Raw genomic sequence first — 13,824 nt, 5'->3', positions numbered from 1 at the left:
CAGTTGTAAGCTTAGGTTTGGGTCCTGGGAACTGATGGTTTCCTCTGGAAAAGCAGGGAGGGTTCTGAACTACTGAGCTCACCTCATTTTTGTTAAAAAATAAAAAACAAACAAACAAAAAAAACTAGAAAATAGTTATGGAGGAGACAAGGAATGCTTATTATTTTCTCCATAGTGAATACTCTTTTCATTGTTGTCTTATGAAATGGGTCTCAGTATATAGCCTTGGCTGGCCCTCACTATGTAGACTGGGTTCAAAAATCACAGAGATCTGCCTGGCTTGACGTCTAGAGTGCTAGAATTTAAGCATCTGCCATCAGGCCCAGGATGAATATTCTTTTTAAAGGTTTTTTGGGTTTTTTTTATTTGTTTGTTTGGTTGGTTGGTTTTTTTCGAGACAGGGTATCTCTGTGTAGCCCTGACTGTCCTGGAACTCACTCTGTAGACCAGGCTGGCCTCGAACTCAGAAAATCGTCTGCCTCTGCCTCCCAAATACTGGGATTAAAGGTGTGCACCCCACGCCTTTTAAGACACTTTTTTAAAACTCATGTTGCAGCTAGGTATGGTGATGCACACCTTTAATCTCAGCACTAGGGAGGCAGAAACAAACAGATTTCTTTGAGTTCCAGGACAGCCCAGTCTACAAAGGGAATTCCAGGTCAACCAGGGAATCAAAAACCCTGTCTCAAAAAACAACCACCACCAACCACAATAAAAGCCTCATTTCCGGGGAGGTGTACATATGCCAACAGCACATACAAAAGCCAGAGAACAACTTTTGGCTCTCTTCTTTCACCATATAGATCTCTGAGATAGAACTTAGGCTTGGGTTCAGGCCACTCTTTAACACTAAGCAATCTCACCAAGACCTGAACGTGACCTTTTAAATCACTTTTTAAAAAATACTTCTTTTAGGGCCAGGAGGTAGTGGCACACACCTTTAATCCCAGTACTTGGGAGGCAGAGGCTGGCGGATCTCTGAATTTTGAGGACAGCCTCATCTACAGAGCAAGTTCCAGGACATCCAAGGCTACACTGAAAACCCTGTCTCAGAAAATATTTTAAACACTATTATGAAAGACATTACAAGCCGGGCAGTGGTGGCACACGCCTTTAATCCCAGCACTTGGGAGGCAGAGACATGCAGATTTCTGAGTTCGAAGCCAGCCTGGTCTACAGAGTGAGTTCCAGGACACAGAAACCCTGTCTCCAAAACAAAAACAAAAAAGACAATACAAGTAAAAAAAAAAAATCACATACTGAAATAAACCAAACTCAAAGATTATAAAGCTCAATGGACTTCTAAACAGAATAGCCAATAGAAAAAAAAATCTTATATGGCTAAAAAAAATTACACTTTACTGAATTATTTTCCTTCAATCTTACCTATACTTGTATATATATTTTTTTCTCTATCCAAGTAATTTCTTCAAGCTACACAACTACAGCCTTCTATTAAACATTGCTCTTCTTGAGTGAGGAAGAGGAAACTAAAGCAGATAGCACGGAGATAGCTTTAATCCCGGCTCTTGAGAGGCAAAACCAGGATGCCTGTGATTTCAAATCCAGCCTGGTCTACATTATAAAACCCTATAACCCCTATCTCAAACAAATACGTATATCTTTTCCAGGGAATTTATCAAATTCCAGAAGTGGTGCATGCCTTTAATCCCAGCACTTGGGAGGCAGAGGCAGGCGGATTTCTGAGTTCGAGGCCAGCCTTGGTCTACAGAGTGAGTTCCAGGACAGCCAGGGCTACACAGTGAAACCCCGCCTAGAAAAGCCAATAAATAAATAAATAAATAAATAAATAAATAAATAAAAGTAAGGAAAACAATTCATAATGTAAAGTAGGAAAACAGTCTCCATCGTTCTCAACCACTTTTTTTCTTTTCTTTTCAAGCCACCATCCTACAGCCCCACCACCACCACCACACACACACACACACCGCGTCCCTGCTTGACATGAAAATAATTTCTACCAGACTTGAGAGAAATGCTCCTAAGGAACAATCCATGGATAGGTAAGGCAGGAAGTGCGGCGTTAGAAGCCACGTGCTGATCTAAATTCTATGGACGCCCGTCCAGCCAGACCCTGGAGAGGTGACTCTGCCCTCCGCTCTGTCTTCTTCCACTTACATCAGCATTGTTGTGGGTTAAACAGAAACCACGGGTTATACAACTCTCCACCCTGCACATTTTAATCTACAACTTTAATACAAAAGGAAAGGTAGGGCTGAGGTGGAAATTCCACAGCAGGCCTTTTGTTTTCCTACGCTTATCTTACAGAACCAAGGTACCACGCTGGCATCGACCCTCCAAAGTGGATCAGCCTCGCCCCAAGGCTTGCACCACAGGACAGGTTACGACCCGGCGGCGTCACGCGCCCGGAGTCCCGCAGGCTCCGCCCCGAGGCAGGCATAGCCAATGACGGGGCGGGGGCGGGCCCTGTCGGGGCTGTAGCCTGAGAGGCTTTAAAGCCTGAGCCCGGCGCTGCTTCTCCAGATTCTCGGACCTCGGCGACCTCCGGGGATCCGAGTTTGCAGACTTCTTGTGCGCAGCTAGCCGCCTCAGGTGAGTGACCCCCGCGGGTTTGAAGGCTTCCGGAGCAAGGACAGGTAGGGGAATCTAGAGTGTGGGAGCCACAGCATCTGCAACCCGGACTGGGGACCCCCGGATGGGCCAGGATCTCGAGGATGTGTCCTCGGCCTCCCCGAAGTGATAGGCCCTTGTTGTCGAGCGGGGTCGTCGTTGGGTCATGTGACTCCGGGCTGCCGGGACCCGTAGGGGCAGCGGGACCCCCTCAAGCTGGTCACGGGACCCAGGGCTCCTTATGCCGCCATAACATTCGCGGGCGGTGGCCGCGAGGGCGGAGCGGACGCCCATCCCCCCCCGGCCGGGCCCAGCTTGGCCCCTAACCCGAACCGAGATCGCATAAGGAGGCATCGCCTTGAGGCTTCAGTTCGGACTGATGTGCAGCTGTGCGTTAAAGTGTGTGGTGGCAGCCCACCCTCTGGGTATTCCTGTATGCCCACTTGGGGTCACTAACACTTGTCAGTAAATGACCTGGACCTAGTTGTCCTCTTAAGATTCTGAGGCATACAATATCGGGAGACTTAAGACTACCGTGGCGCCATAATAAGAGAAGGGGGGTGGGGGGCTGGCAAGATGGCTCAGCGGGTAAGAGCACTGACCGCTCTTCCAAAGGTCCTGAGTTCAAATCTCAGCAACCACATGGTGGCTCACCGCCACCCATAATGAGATCTGACACCCTCTTCTGGTGCGTCTGAAGTCAGCTACAGTGTACTTATGTATAATAATATATCCTTTAAAAAACCAAAACAAGTAAGAGAAAAGGGTTTATCCCTGTCCCAATGACTACTAGGCTGTTTTTGTTTCAGTAGCTAGAGTCTAGTAACCTCCAAAGATTAATTCCTGACTTGTTTTTCTCCACTCATAATCACATTTGTTAACACGTGCAAAGATGCTTCAACTCAGAATGGTTTACTGTTGGGCTGGTGGCTCATGGATCTAAATTCCTAAACTTGAGAGATGGGTCATTGAAAAAGTTTAAAGCCTAAACTACATAAGAAACTGTCCTTAAAAGAGAAAGCTTCGCGGGGTCCTCATTTCCTCTTTTTCCTTCCCTAGGTGTTTGAACCATGAATCGTTTACTCCTTTTGGCTGTCCTCTGCTTGGGAACAGCCTTAGCTACTCCCAAATTTGATCAAACCTTTAGTGCAGAGTGGCACCAGTGGAAGTCCACACACAGAAGACTGTATGGCACGGTTTGTAGTGTTTACATTGTCTAGAGAGAATGGTCTTCCTTGCCCTTGGAAGTGTTTGGTTGGTTGGTTGGGTTTTGTTTTTGTTTTTCCGAGTCAGTGTTTCTCTGTGTGTCCCTGCCTGTCCTGGAACTTGTTCTGTGGACCAGGCTGTCTGAACTCAGTGCTGGGATTAAAGTCATGTGCCACCACTGCCCACCTCTTTCTCCCCCCACAACCCCCCTCTATAACCCTCAGAAGTTTATTAAGATTTATTTAGTGAGATATAATATATGTCACTAGTGATATATACCACACTTATGTCTGGATATCGGGTACATTCTGGAACTAGAGTTAGAAAGTACCATATGGCCAGGCAGTGGTGGCAAACTTGGGAGGCAGAGGCAGGCAGATTTCTGAGTTTGAGGCCAGCCTGGATTATACAGAAAAGAAACCCTGTCTCAAAAAAAGTAACATATGTGAGTGCTGAGAGTTAAACCTGAGTCTTCCACAAATGGTCTTAAACATAGCCATCTCTCCAGCTCCATCTCTGCCTCTGGAACTAAAAGCCTGTGCCAACTAACATCTGGCTCCCCCTGTATATTAACAAAAAATGAAAACTGCCAGTTCTGTGCTTGCTCTAGAATGAGGAAGAGTGGAGGAGAGCGATATGGGAGAAGAACATGAGAATGATCCAGCTGCACAATGGGGAATACAGCAACGGGCAGCACGGCTTTTCCATGGAGATGAACGCCTTTGGTGACATGGTGAGTGGGGACATGATGTGAACGCTTGAACTCTTGAGCCCTCTCCTCCATTTTCTTTCTACAAAGTCTCACCTTTTCTACTTTTTTTTTCCTTTCCTGGAAGACCAATGAGGAATTCAGGCAGGTGGTGAATGGCTATCGCCACCAGAAGCACAAGAAGGGGAAGCTTTTTCAGGAACCGCTGATGCTTCAGATCCCTAAGTCTGTGGACTGGAGAGAAAAGGGTTGTGTGACTCCTGTGAAGAACCAGGTATGAGGGCTGGGAGAAGTCTTGAGTTTGATCCCCAGGGTCCACACTTGGAAGAGACTCGAGGTGGGGGCAGGTGTGGGGGGAGAGTGCAGCATCACTTAAGATAATGATTTGATTCCCCTCCCCCAGCAGATATTAACTGGTAGTAGCTCCTTTGGGAGGAGCCAGGCCCCATGAGACTCTCTGTCCTCTGTGCTTTAGCCTTGACCACAGTGTTTTGTTTTGTTTTGTCTGCTCTTTGGTCTGTTTCACTTTTGGATCCTGAATGAGACAGGATCTCACAATACTAGCCCAGCCCAGTCTGGCCTCAAACCCAGGATCCTCTTGCCTTAATCTCTCTAGTGGATTGGGGGCATACATTGTCCTACCCAGCTTCCTGTCTTACTGTTTTGTTTTGTTTTGTTTTTTTAAGTATGCATATATCTGGGGGGGGGGGCGGGGAGAGTTGTGGCACACACTTTTAATCCTATCACTTGGGAGGCAGAGGCAGGAGGATCTCTGAGTTCAAGGCTATACTGTCTACAGGGCGATTTCTAGTCTAGGCCAGCCAGGGCTACATAGAGAGACCTTGTTTCAAACAAACAAAAAGTATGCATGTATAAAGGCTGTTGTGCTGTTTCTCTTACAAACCTTTTTCTCTCTTCAGGGCCAGTGTGGGTCTTGTTGGGCGTTTAGCGCAGCGGGTTGCCTAGAAGGACAGACTTTCCTTAAGACCGGCAAACTGATCTCACTGAGTGAACAGAACCTCGTGGACTGTTCTCACCCTCAAGGCAATCAGGGTTGTAATGGAGGCCTGATGGATTTTGCTTTCCAGTACATTAAGGAAAATGGAGGTCTGGACTCAGAGGAATCTTACCCCTATGAAGCGAAGGTAATGGGTTTGTTTTATCCTGGCTTTGTTTTCAGAAAAGGAAGCATTGCCAGATGTGGGTTTCAGAGTTCATACTTTAGTGGGTAACTCACCACATTCGAGCTCAAGGGATGGTTTCTGAGTACTGACCTCACGCTGCGTGAGCTGCGAGTCACTGTGTTTTGTTTCTAGAGCTCATGTTCTAAGAGGTAAACCGTTGTGATCAGTCTCCTCCTTAACTTTCAAAGGACGGATCTTGTAAATACAGAGCCGAGTTCGCTGTGGCTAATGACACGGGGTTCGTGGATATCCCTCAGCAAGAGAAGGCCCTCATGAAGGCTGTGGCGACTGTGGGGCCTATTTCTGTTGCTATGGACGCAAGCCATCCCTCTCTCCAGTTCTATAGTTCAGGTAATGGTCAGAATTAACACCTCCCTGAGTTGGGTGATTTATGTTGGGGGAGGGGTGCATGCAGATGCCCTTGGGAGTCCTGAAGCATCAGATCCCCTGGTGCTGGACTGAGGTAGTTGTATGCCAGCTGTCTAATACAAGTTCTGGAACCAAACTCAGATTCCCTGTAAGAGCAGGGAATGCACTTAACTCTCTCTGGCACCCTCTGCTTTTCAGTGTTTTAATGCATTGTGTGTGTGTGTGTGTGGTGGGGGGGGGGGATGGGTGATTAGAGGACAACTTGCAGGAGTCATTTCTTCCCGGTGTGTGTGGCTTCCAGAATCAGACCCTGAGCCTTGTTAACAAGTTCCTTTCCCTGTTGAGCCATCTCACCATCTGAAATATATTTCTTTTACTATTGTGACTTACTCTATAGATAGAACATAGTTTACATAAATCTTCTCCAACATATGGATCTTTTTCTAAAAGATTTTTTTTTAATTGCTATAATTAGGGCTTTAGAGAACCTGTGGTTCAGCTGTAAGGATGAAGGGGGGAGGGAAGGAAAGAGGGAGAGAGCTTTTCTGTCTGTAAACTTTTTCTTTAGATTTAAGAGTAGCAAGGGTTATGGTTATTGTTAATCTGGCTAGAAAATGGATCCTACCATTATAGGCTTTAAAACACTAGAATATTTTTTAATTGAGGGGAGTGGGGATGTAGCTCAGGTAGTTTTTCCCCAGCATTCTTTAAACCCTGGTTCAGTCTTGGCACTACATAAACCAGGCATGGTATTCATTCCTGTAATCCCAACACTTAGGAGGCAGAAGCAGGATGATCAGGAGTTTACCCCATCTTTGGCTACATGGCAGGTTGGGAGAGGAGCTTGGACTACATAAAACTCCATCTTAAATACTGTGATAGGATTTCACTATGTCACCTTGCCTGGCCTGGAACTCTGTGTACACCAGGCTGGCCTTGAACTCAAAGAGAGCTGTCTCCTCCTGAGTTCTGAGAATGAGTCATGCACCACCACACCCAGCATAGCCACTACTGGTTTTTGACTATTTATTATCTTCACAGTTTGGGATCTGTGACACTTCAGAATTTTGAGATACAGTCGTGTTGTGGGGGATAGAATGGGCTTCTGTCCTGTGGTGACAGGAACCTCTTATTCAGTGTTCATTTTTCTCTGCCAGGCATCTACTATGAACCCAACTGTAGCAGCAAGAACCTCGACCATGGGGTTCTGTTGGTGGGCTATGGCTATGAAGGAACAGATTCAAATAAGAATAAATATTGGCTTGTCAAGAACAGGTAGGAGACTCGAAATGTTATACTTTAATTGAAAAGAGTATTCATTGGGGGGAATCAATATGTAGATGCAAGTCCACAGATGTTTAAGTTTTAAAATCCTGGAAGCTATTCTCATTCAGCATGAAAGACCTGCATTTAAGATTCTAAAGTAAGCTTGTTGGGGAGACCTACATGTATATGTAATGGTGAATTTCCAAACTTGGCTCCAAAATTTCAGTAAGGCTGTATGATTTCAGCATGCTCTTTTTTTTTTTTCTCTAGTTTTCAACAAGGGATCACCAGCAGAAATTACAGCTAGTGTGCCTCCCTGTGTTATCTGCATTTTGCTCTCATATCTCAGAACCTTTCAAGCCTGTCAGGATTAATTTTCACAACTCTCTTTCATTGAGATGTAACGGGAACTGGAGACATACTTTTCTACTAAGCTTCCTAGTTTGCCTCATTTTCCTCTTAAAAGAGGGAGCTAAGCCTGTAGCATAGTTGGCAAAGTGCTTGCCTTTGTGCGATGCACAAAACTCTGGGTTCAATTGCCAGCACCACATACAACCTGGCATGGTGCGGTGCATGTCTCTATCCAACACTGGCCTTAGTGTCATGCTTTTAGAGAATTGGTGGCATTAACCTTGGGCAGTGACTGGGTGGATAAGGTACTTGGCCACTCAGTCATGGGGACCTACGTATGCTTGGAGTCCTAGCACTCACATATGTGCTGCATAACACAACTGTAACCCCAGTTCTGGCCACTAGAGGGCTGTGAGCTCCAGGTTCAGTGAGCCACCCCTATATCAAAAAAAGTAAGAGCGAGATAGAGGAGGATAGCAGTGTCTGCCTCCTGCTTCCACTCAGTTGAATGAGTTGAAGACCCACAGGAATGAGTGCCTCTGTATATTCTATGTGTAGATCTTAGAGCCCTCAGAGGTAAGTGCACTCCTATTTTTTAAGTATAAACTATTAATTCTCTCATATCTCCTTGGATCTCTTTCAGCTGGGGACGTGAATGGGGTATGGATGGCTACATCAAAATAGCCAAAGACCGGGACAACCACTGTGGACTTGCCACCGCTGCCAGCTATCCTATCGTGAATTGATGGGTAGCAGTAATGAGGACTTATGGACACTATGTCCAAAGGAATTCAGCTTAAAACTGACCAAACCCTTATTGAGTCAAACATGGTACTTGAATCATTGAGGATCCAAGTCATGATTTGAATTCTGTTGCCATTTTTACATGGGTTAAATGTTACCACTACTTAAAACTCCTGTTAAAAACAGCTTTATAATATTGAACACTTAGTGCTTAATTCTGAGTCTGGAATATTTGTTTTATAAAGGTTGTATAAAACTTTCTTTACCTCTTAAAAATAAATTTTAGCTCGGTGTGTGTATGTGGGACTTCAGTGTGTAATGTGTTGACAAATGTTTGGGACTAAATACTGATTCAGGGTGTCATGGTACAGCAAGAAAAAGGTGACAGGTGCTCTGGAGCCTTCTGATTTCACCTCAGTGACCCATCAGATTAGGTATGTGTAAGTGAATCTAGCTTGGGATAATAATAACAAATTATTGTTTTCTTTTTGTGTGTGTACATGGTAAATGTGTGGAGTTCAGAGAACAACTCAGTTCTACAGTGTTGTAGAACTACCTATGAGGTCCTAGCCGTCAAAATAAGGTTGTCAGGCTGGGCCACAGGTGTCTTTTACTACTGAGCTATCTTGCCAGCCCCACTAGTTTTAAGTGACATGATTACGTATGTTTGTAATATAATGTGTTTTGATATGATGTGTATACTACAAAATGGTCTGATAGGGCTAATAAGCTTACCTCAAATATTTAATTACTTTGTTGAGCTTTTCTAGCTGTTTTTAAAATACACAGTATATTATTGTTGGAAACTGTCCTGTTACGTAACCCAGGCTGGCCTTAAGCCCATGATCTCCCTTCCTCAGCCTTCTAAGGGCTAAGATAAACATGTAATGTTATACCCAGTCTCAAGTCTTCATATCTGGCAAAACTTGACAGTCCAGAAGAACATGAGTAAATCGTTCAACACAGGAGTCTCAACTTCCCTAATTCTGTGACCTTTCAATATAGTTCCTCCTGCTGTGACCCAAACCATAAAATTATCTTTGTTACTAATTTATAACTAATATTGCTACAGTTATAAATCATAATGTAGTTTTTTTTTTTGGTTTTTGGTTTTTTTTTGGAAATAGAGGTTTGTCAAAGGAGTCACAGCCGCTGAGAACCACTGTTCTAGAAACTTGCAGGTTTTACATATTAGGCTGACTGGAAGGAGGTTGAAGTGCTGGTTTCAGTAGTGCCTGTCCACATTGCCGGTGAAGACCACAATCCTGCTATTTAGTTCTAGAAAGGGCCATACACAGGTGGGCTGTAGGCTGGCATTATTTCCAAGTGGCCTGGGAAACCTCATGCTACCCAGGAATGGCATATATATATATATATATTGAGCAGTTGTGATTAACTTCCCAGGTGATGACAATACTGGAGATGGAGATGGGCATGCCCCAGAGGTAGAATGATCCGGGCATGGGCGTAGCCAGCCTTGAAAATGTCAATGATGGGTTCTTTTCAAAATGTCAGGGTTCTTTTCAAAACTGAATTTTTACAAGGGAGTTCATAGATGGACCTTGATGGAAACTGACTACCAGAAAAGACTCGATCACTCTGCCATGTTAGGGTCAGTAAACAAATACCACAAAATAAATGCACTTCAGCATTTCAATTATACGTTTGTATGCCTCTGCCTTGCTACTTTTACACCAGATTGTCTAAAATGCCTGACGGACGCCGCTTCAGGAAGGAGGAAAGGATTAGCGTTGGGTCATAGTGGTCAGAGGGGTACAGGTCATGATGGTGATGGGGCATGGGAGGACCAGAACAGTTTGTTTCACGGAAGGTCAGGAAGCAAGGTGAAGGCTGATGCTCAGCTGGCCTCTTTGTTTCCAAATCCTTTTATTATCTGAGCCCTGAGTATATGCTATGGTGCCATCCACAATCAGGGTAGATCTTACCTTAGTCTTCTCTGAAAATGTCCCACTGGACACACCATCTCTTAGATTATTTTTATTTTGGGTGTTGGGGATGGAGTATGGGTATGTGTTTGCATAGCACGTGTGCATGTACTTAAAAGGTCAAAGTTCAGTGACTTCTTTTATCACATTCCTTGTGGGTGCTAGGAGTTGAACTTGGGTCCTCTACAAGGGCAGGAAGTACTCTTAAGACATGAAGCCATCTCTCTCCAGCCCCCTGTTGCATGCCACGTGGCTGAAGTTGACATCTGATGACATCAACAGATTTACAAATTGGCCAACAAAGGCCTGACTCCCTCCCAGATAGGTGTGATCCTGAGGGACTCATGGTGTGGCACAGGTCAGTTTTATGACTAGAAATAAAACCTTGCGAATCCTTAAGTCCAAAGGCCTTGCTCCCGATCCCCCTGAGGATCTTTCCCATTTGATTAAAAAAGCAGTTGCAGTCCGAAAGCTCCTTGAGAGAAACAGAATAAGGATGCTAAATTCCACCTGATTCTGATAGCAGAATTCACCAGTTGGGTGGATACTATAAGACTAAGCGGGAGGTATCAATGCTTTTGTGTACACAAGCAACAAAATTACTTTTGAGTTTAAAAAAAAAATTCAAGGGAAGGCTGGTGGAGGCTGGTAGGATATGCTCTACTTCGAAGTGCAAAGGTGGTTATCATTAAGCTAAATGAAACAGCCCCGACCTTAGGTGTTGAGATGGGGTCTATCACTGCTGCTGCTGCTGCTCGTATTATTCTGGGCCTGCCCTGGTCGCTGGATTCAGTTTTTAGATGCAGATAATATCGAAATATTTGTTTCTTTTCTGTTATGATTTATTAAGAAGCTGGCTCTGAAGTTAAGTATGGCTCCCCACTTCTTGACTCAAACATGCTTGTTTAAAAATTTCTGTCCTATGTCAGTAGAGCTTCCTGAAAGAAAAAAAGGCAAAGCAAAGTGGCTAAAACAAAATGAGCATTGGTTTCATTTAATTGCCTAAAACTTTTGCTAAGCTATAAGCTATAATCTCAAGATTTGTAAGACTATTATGTAAACTTTCTGTACCTCAATGTTTATAAGTTTATTGGGCATAGTTAAAAATCTATTGTATCTGGTTGGAGAGATGACTCAGAGGTTAAGAGCACTGACTGTTCTTCCAGAGGTTCTGAGTTCAATTCCCAGCAACCACATGGTGTGGCCCACAACCACCTATAATCAGAGCTGGTGCCCTTTTCTGGCCTGCTGTATGCATAATAAATAAATCTAATTTGTGTGTGTGTGTGTGTGTACATAGATATAGATAGATATGGCTTACAGGTTAAGAGCACTGACTGCTCTTCAAGATGTTCCTGAGTTCAATTCCCAGCAGCCACGTGGTAAACATCTATAATGGTATCTGATATCCTCTTCTGGTGTGTCTGAAGACAGCAACTGTGCATGCACATACATTAAATAAATATATCTTTAAAAAATCTGTAATATCATTGGGTGGTAGTGACACACACCTTTAATCCCAACCCTTGGGAAGTAGAAGCAGGCAGATCTCTGAGTTTAAGACCAGCCTGGTCTACAGAATGAGTTTTAGAAAACAAGCTTGACACAAAGAAACACTGTCTCAAAACAAGACAAAACAAAAATAGTAAGATCTGTAACAAAAGTTGATTTAAAACTTACAACACAGGGTTGATAGTTAAGATGTAAATATAGGCAATCTTACCACTCATGCTGTAAAGCTCAGCACATAGACAGCACCACCAGACAAAATGAAAACAAAGACCTAATCCGTCAAAGCCCATAGTTCTGGGAACGTCTCCAGATGTACTAACCCAGCTTTTTTACTTCTGTAGTTCTGTTTCTGGCTAACTGTTCTTGTTAACTGAAGTATGCCAACCCATGGCATTGTTTTTTTGTTTTGTTTTGTTTTGTGCTTAAAAACTTACTCTGAGAAAGGCTTGGGGCTAGGCTGGAATCCAAAACACCCAGTGGAGTCATCTGCCAACTAATAAAGGCTTTTGGAAAAAGGAAAAAGCTAAAGAGTGGGGCCACAGCTATGAGCACCAAACACTAACACTCGAAACTAGGATATTGCTATCGTATGACACAACCTGGCAAAGCGTCCACAGAATGTCTCTCTTCACCTAAGGTCTAGTCATGCTAACAGAGCCTGATATAAGAATGTCTGTCTAGCTTCTTTGTCTACTTTGTTAAGCTTGAGCTATTTTGATAAACTGAGTCATTCAAGAAACTCTCCTATTTTGTCATGGAGCACTGTGAAAGGAGCAGAAAAATAAAATCACCAGCCTCTCTAGGGACTGTATTCGTGACTTAAAGTTTTATTTTATTACTAAAAGACTATCAATCCAAAACAATTGGAATTTTTTAAAGGGAGAAACTTAATAGGGATAAAAATGCAAATCCTAACTTTATAAAACTATGTCATCTAAACTGTTAAACATTATTAAGACATGCAAGTTAATAGTCACCTTATACAAAATCAAGTTCTTTAATATGTTCAGGATTATACTTATGATCATGCTAAGAACAAGTATAATTCATTTACAAAAGCAAGTTTTATTTGGCCATATTTTTCCCATAGTCAAGCCTAAAGCAAAAAAAAAAACCCTAAATTTTAAATAAAGTTTATTTAAAATCAGGTATATTTAATAGATGACCCACGAAACTTTTCAGTGATTGGCAGAATTGGGCATTTAAAATCTTTAGTGGAGAGGTGAAAGCAGAAGGGATGGGGATGTGAGAGGTGGCCACATTGTTTCCAGGATAGGAAGTCCGGACAGAGTCACGTGAGCAAGGCAAGGCTATGAGAAGACAGAGCATGATTCAACAGTGATCCTGAAATACAGCAGCTTGGTTTCCAGAAGAAAAGCAACTTGCTTTTTGAAACTTGCCTACATAACAGATTCAGAGACTGCCTGTGAGCAGTAACTGTGGGATGCCGAGCAGTCATGTGATCCACTCAGTCATGTGACCTGGTCCCCTCGGAAACCTATAAGAAAGGGGGCTCTGGGAGCTTGAGCTGTGTGCCCCCGTCATACTGCTGTCTGCAGTGTAGGTATTTTAGATAAGCCTCTATCTAAAAGGGCAGCTGGCCTCAACGTCCCTCTTGAACCCCAAAGCCAAAACCTCTCCTAGAGAAGCTGTGAAATCGGCACCAATCTGAATAATAAATAATGAATGGAGGCAAGTGTTGGTTTTTTTTAACAATTTTTATTAGATATTTTCTTCATTTACATTTCAAATGCTATCCCGAAAGTCCCCTATACCCTCCCCCTGCCCTGCTCCCCAACCTACGCACTCCTGCTTCCTGGCTGGGGCATATGATCTTCACAAGAGCAAGAGCCTCTCTTCCCAATGATGGCTGACTAGGCCATCTTCTGCTACATATGCAGCTAGAGATATGAGCTCTGGGGGTAATGATTAGTTCATATTGTTG

The 13,824-nt window shown here is 43.7% G+C and overlaps 1 protein-coding gene across 1 annotated transcript; it reads left to right on the top strand.

Moving 5' to 3' along the window:
- Nucleotides 1-2,469: 2,469 nt before the first annotated feature.
- Nucleotides 2,470-10,081, top strand: Ctsv (cathepsin V). The gene is made up of 8 exons (XM_021180078.2): nt 2,470-2,574; nt 3,652-3,788; nt 4,409-4,531; nt 4,635-4,781; nt 5,428-5,652; nt 5,880-6,042; nt 7,218-7,335; nt 8,321-10,081. Exons 2-8 carry the CDS (start codon nt 3,663-3,665, stop codon nt 8,421-8,423), a joined length of 1,005 nt encoding a protein of 334 aa, XP_021035737.1. The 5' UTR covers nt 2,470-2,574; nt 3,652-3,662; the 3' UTR covers nt 8,424-10,081.
- The last annotated feature ends 3,743 nt before the right edge of the window (nt 10,082-13,824 follow it).

This window comes from Mus caroli, chromosome 13 (assembly GCF_900094665.2).
Source record: "Mus caroli chromosome 13, CAROLI_EIJ_v1.1, whole genome shotgun sequence".
Lineage (NCBI taxonomy): Eukaryota > Metazoa > Chordata > Mammalia > Rodentia > Muridae > Mus > Mus caroli.
Note: the sequence above shows the minus strand (reverse complement) of the source record. Positions and strands in the feature narration are given on the sequence as shown.

What these genes read in the sequence shown, in the direction of transcription:
- Ctsv (XM_021180078.2), top strand. Translation starts at nt 3,663, where the DNA reads ATGAATCGTTTACTCCTTTTGGCTGTCCTCTGCTTGGGAACAGCCTTA. An exon ending in TGAACGCCTTTGGTGACATG is followed by an intron (nt 4,532 to 4,634) that starts GTGAGTGGGGAC and finishes CTTTCCTGGAAG; the next exon opens with ACCAATGAGGAATTCAGGCA. An exon ending in TCTCCAGTTCTATAGTTCAG is followed by an intron (nt 6,043 to 7,217) that starts GTAATGGTCAGA and finishes TTTCTCTGCCAG; the next exon opens with GCATCTACTATGAACCCAAC.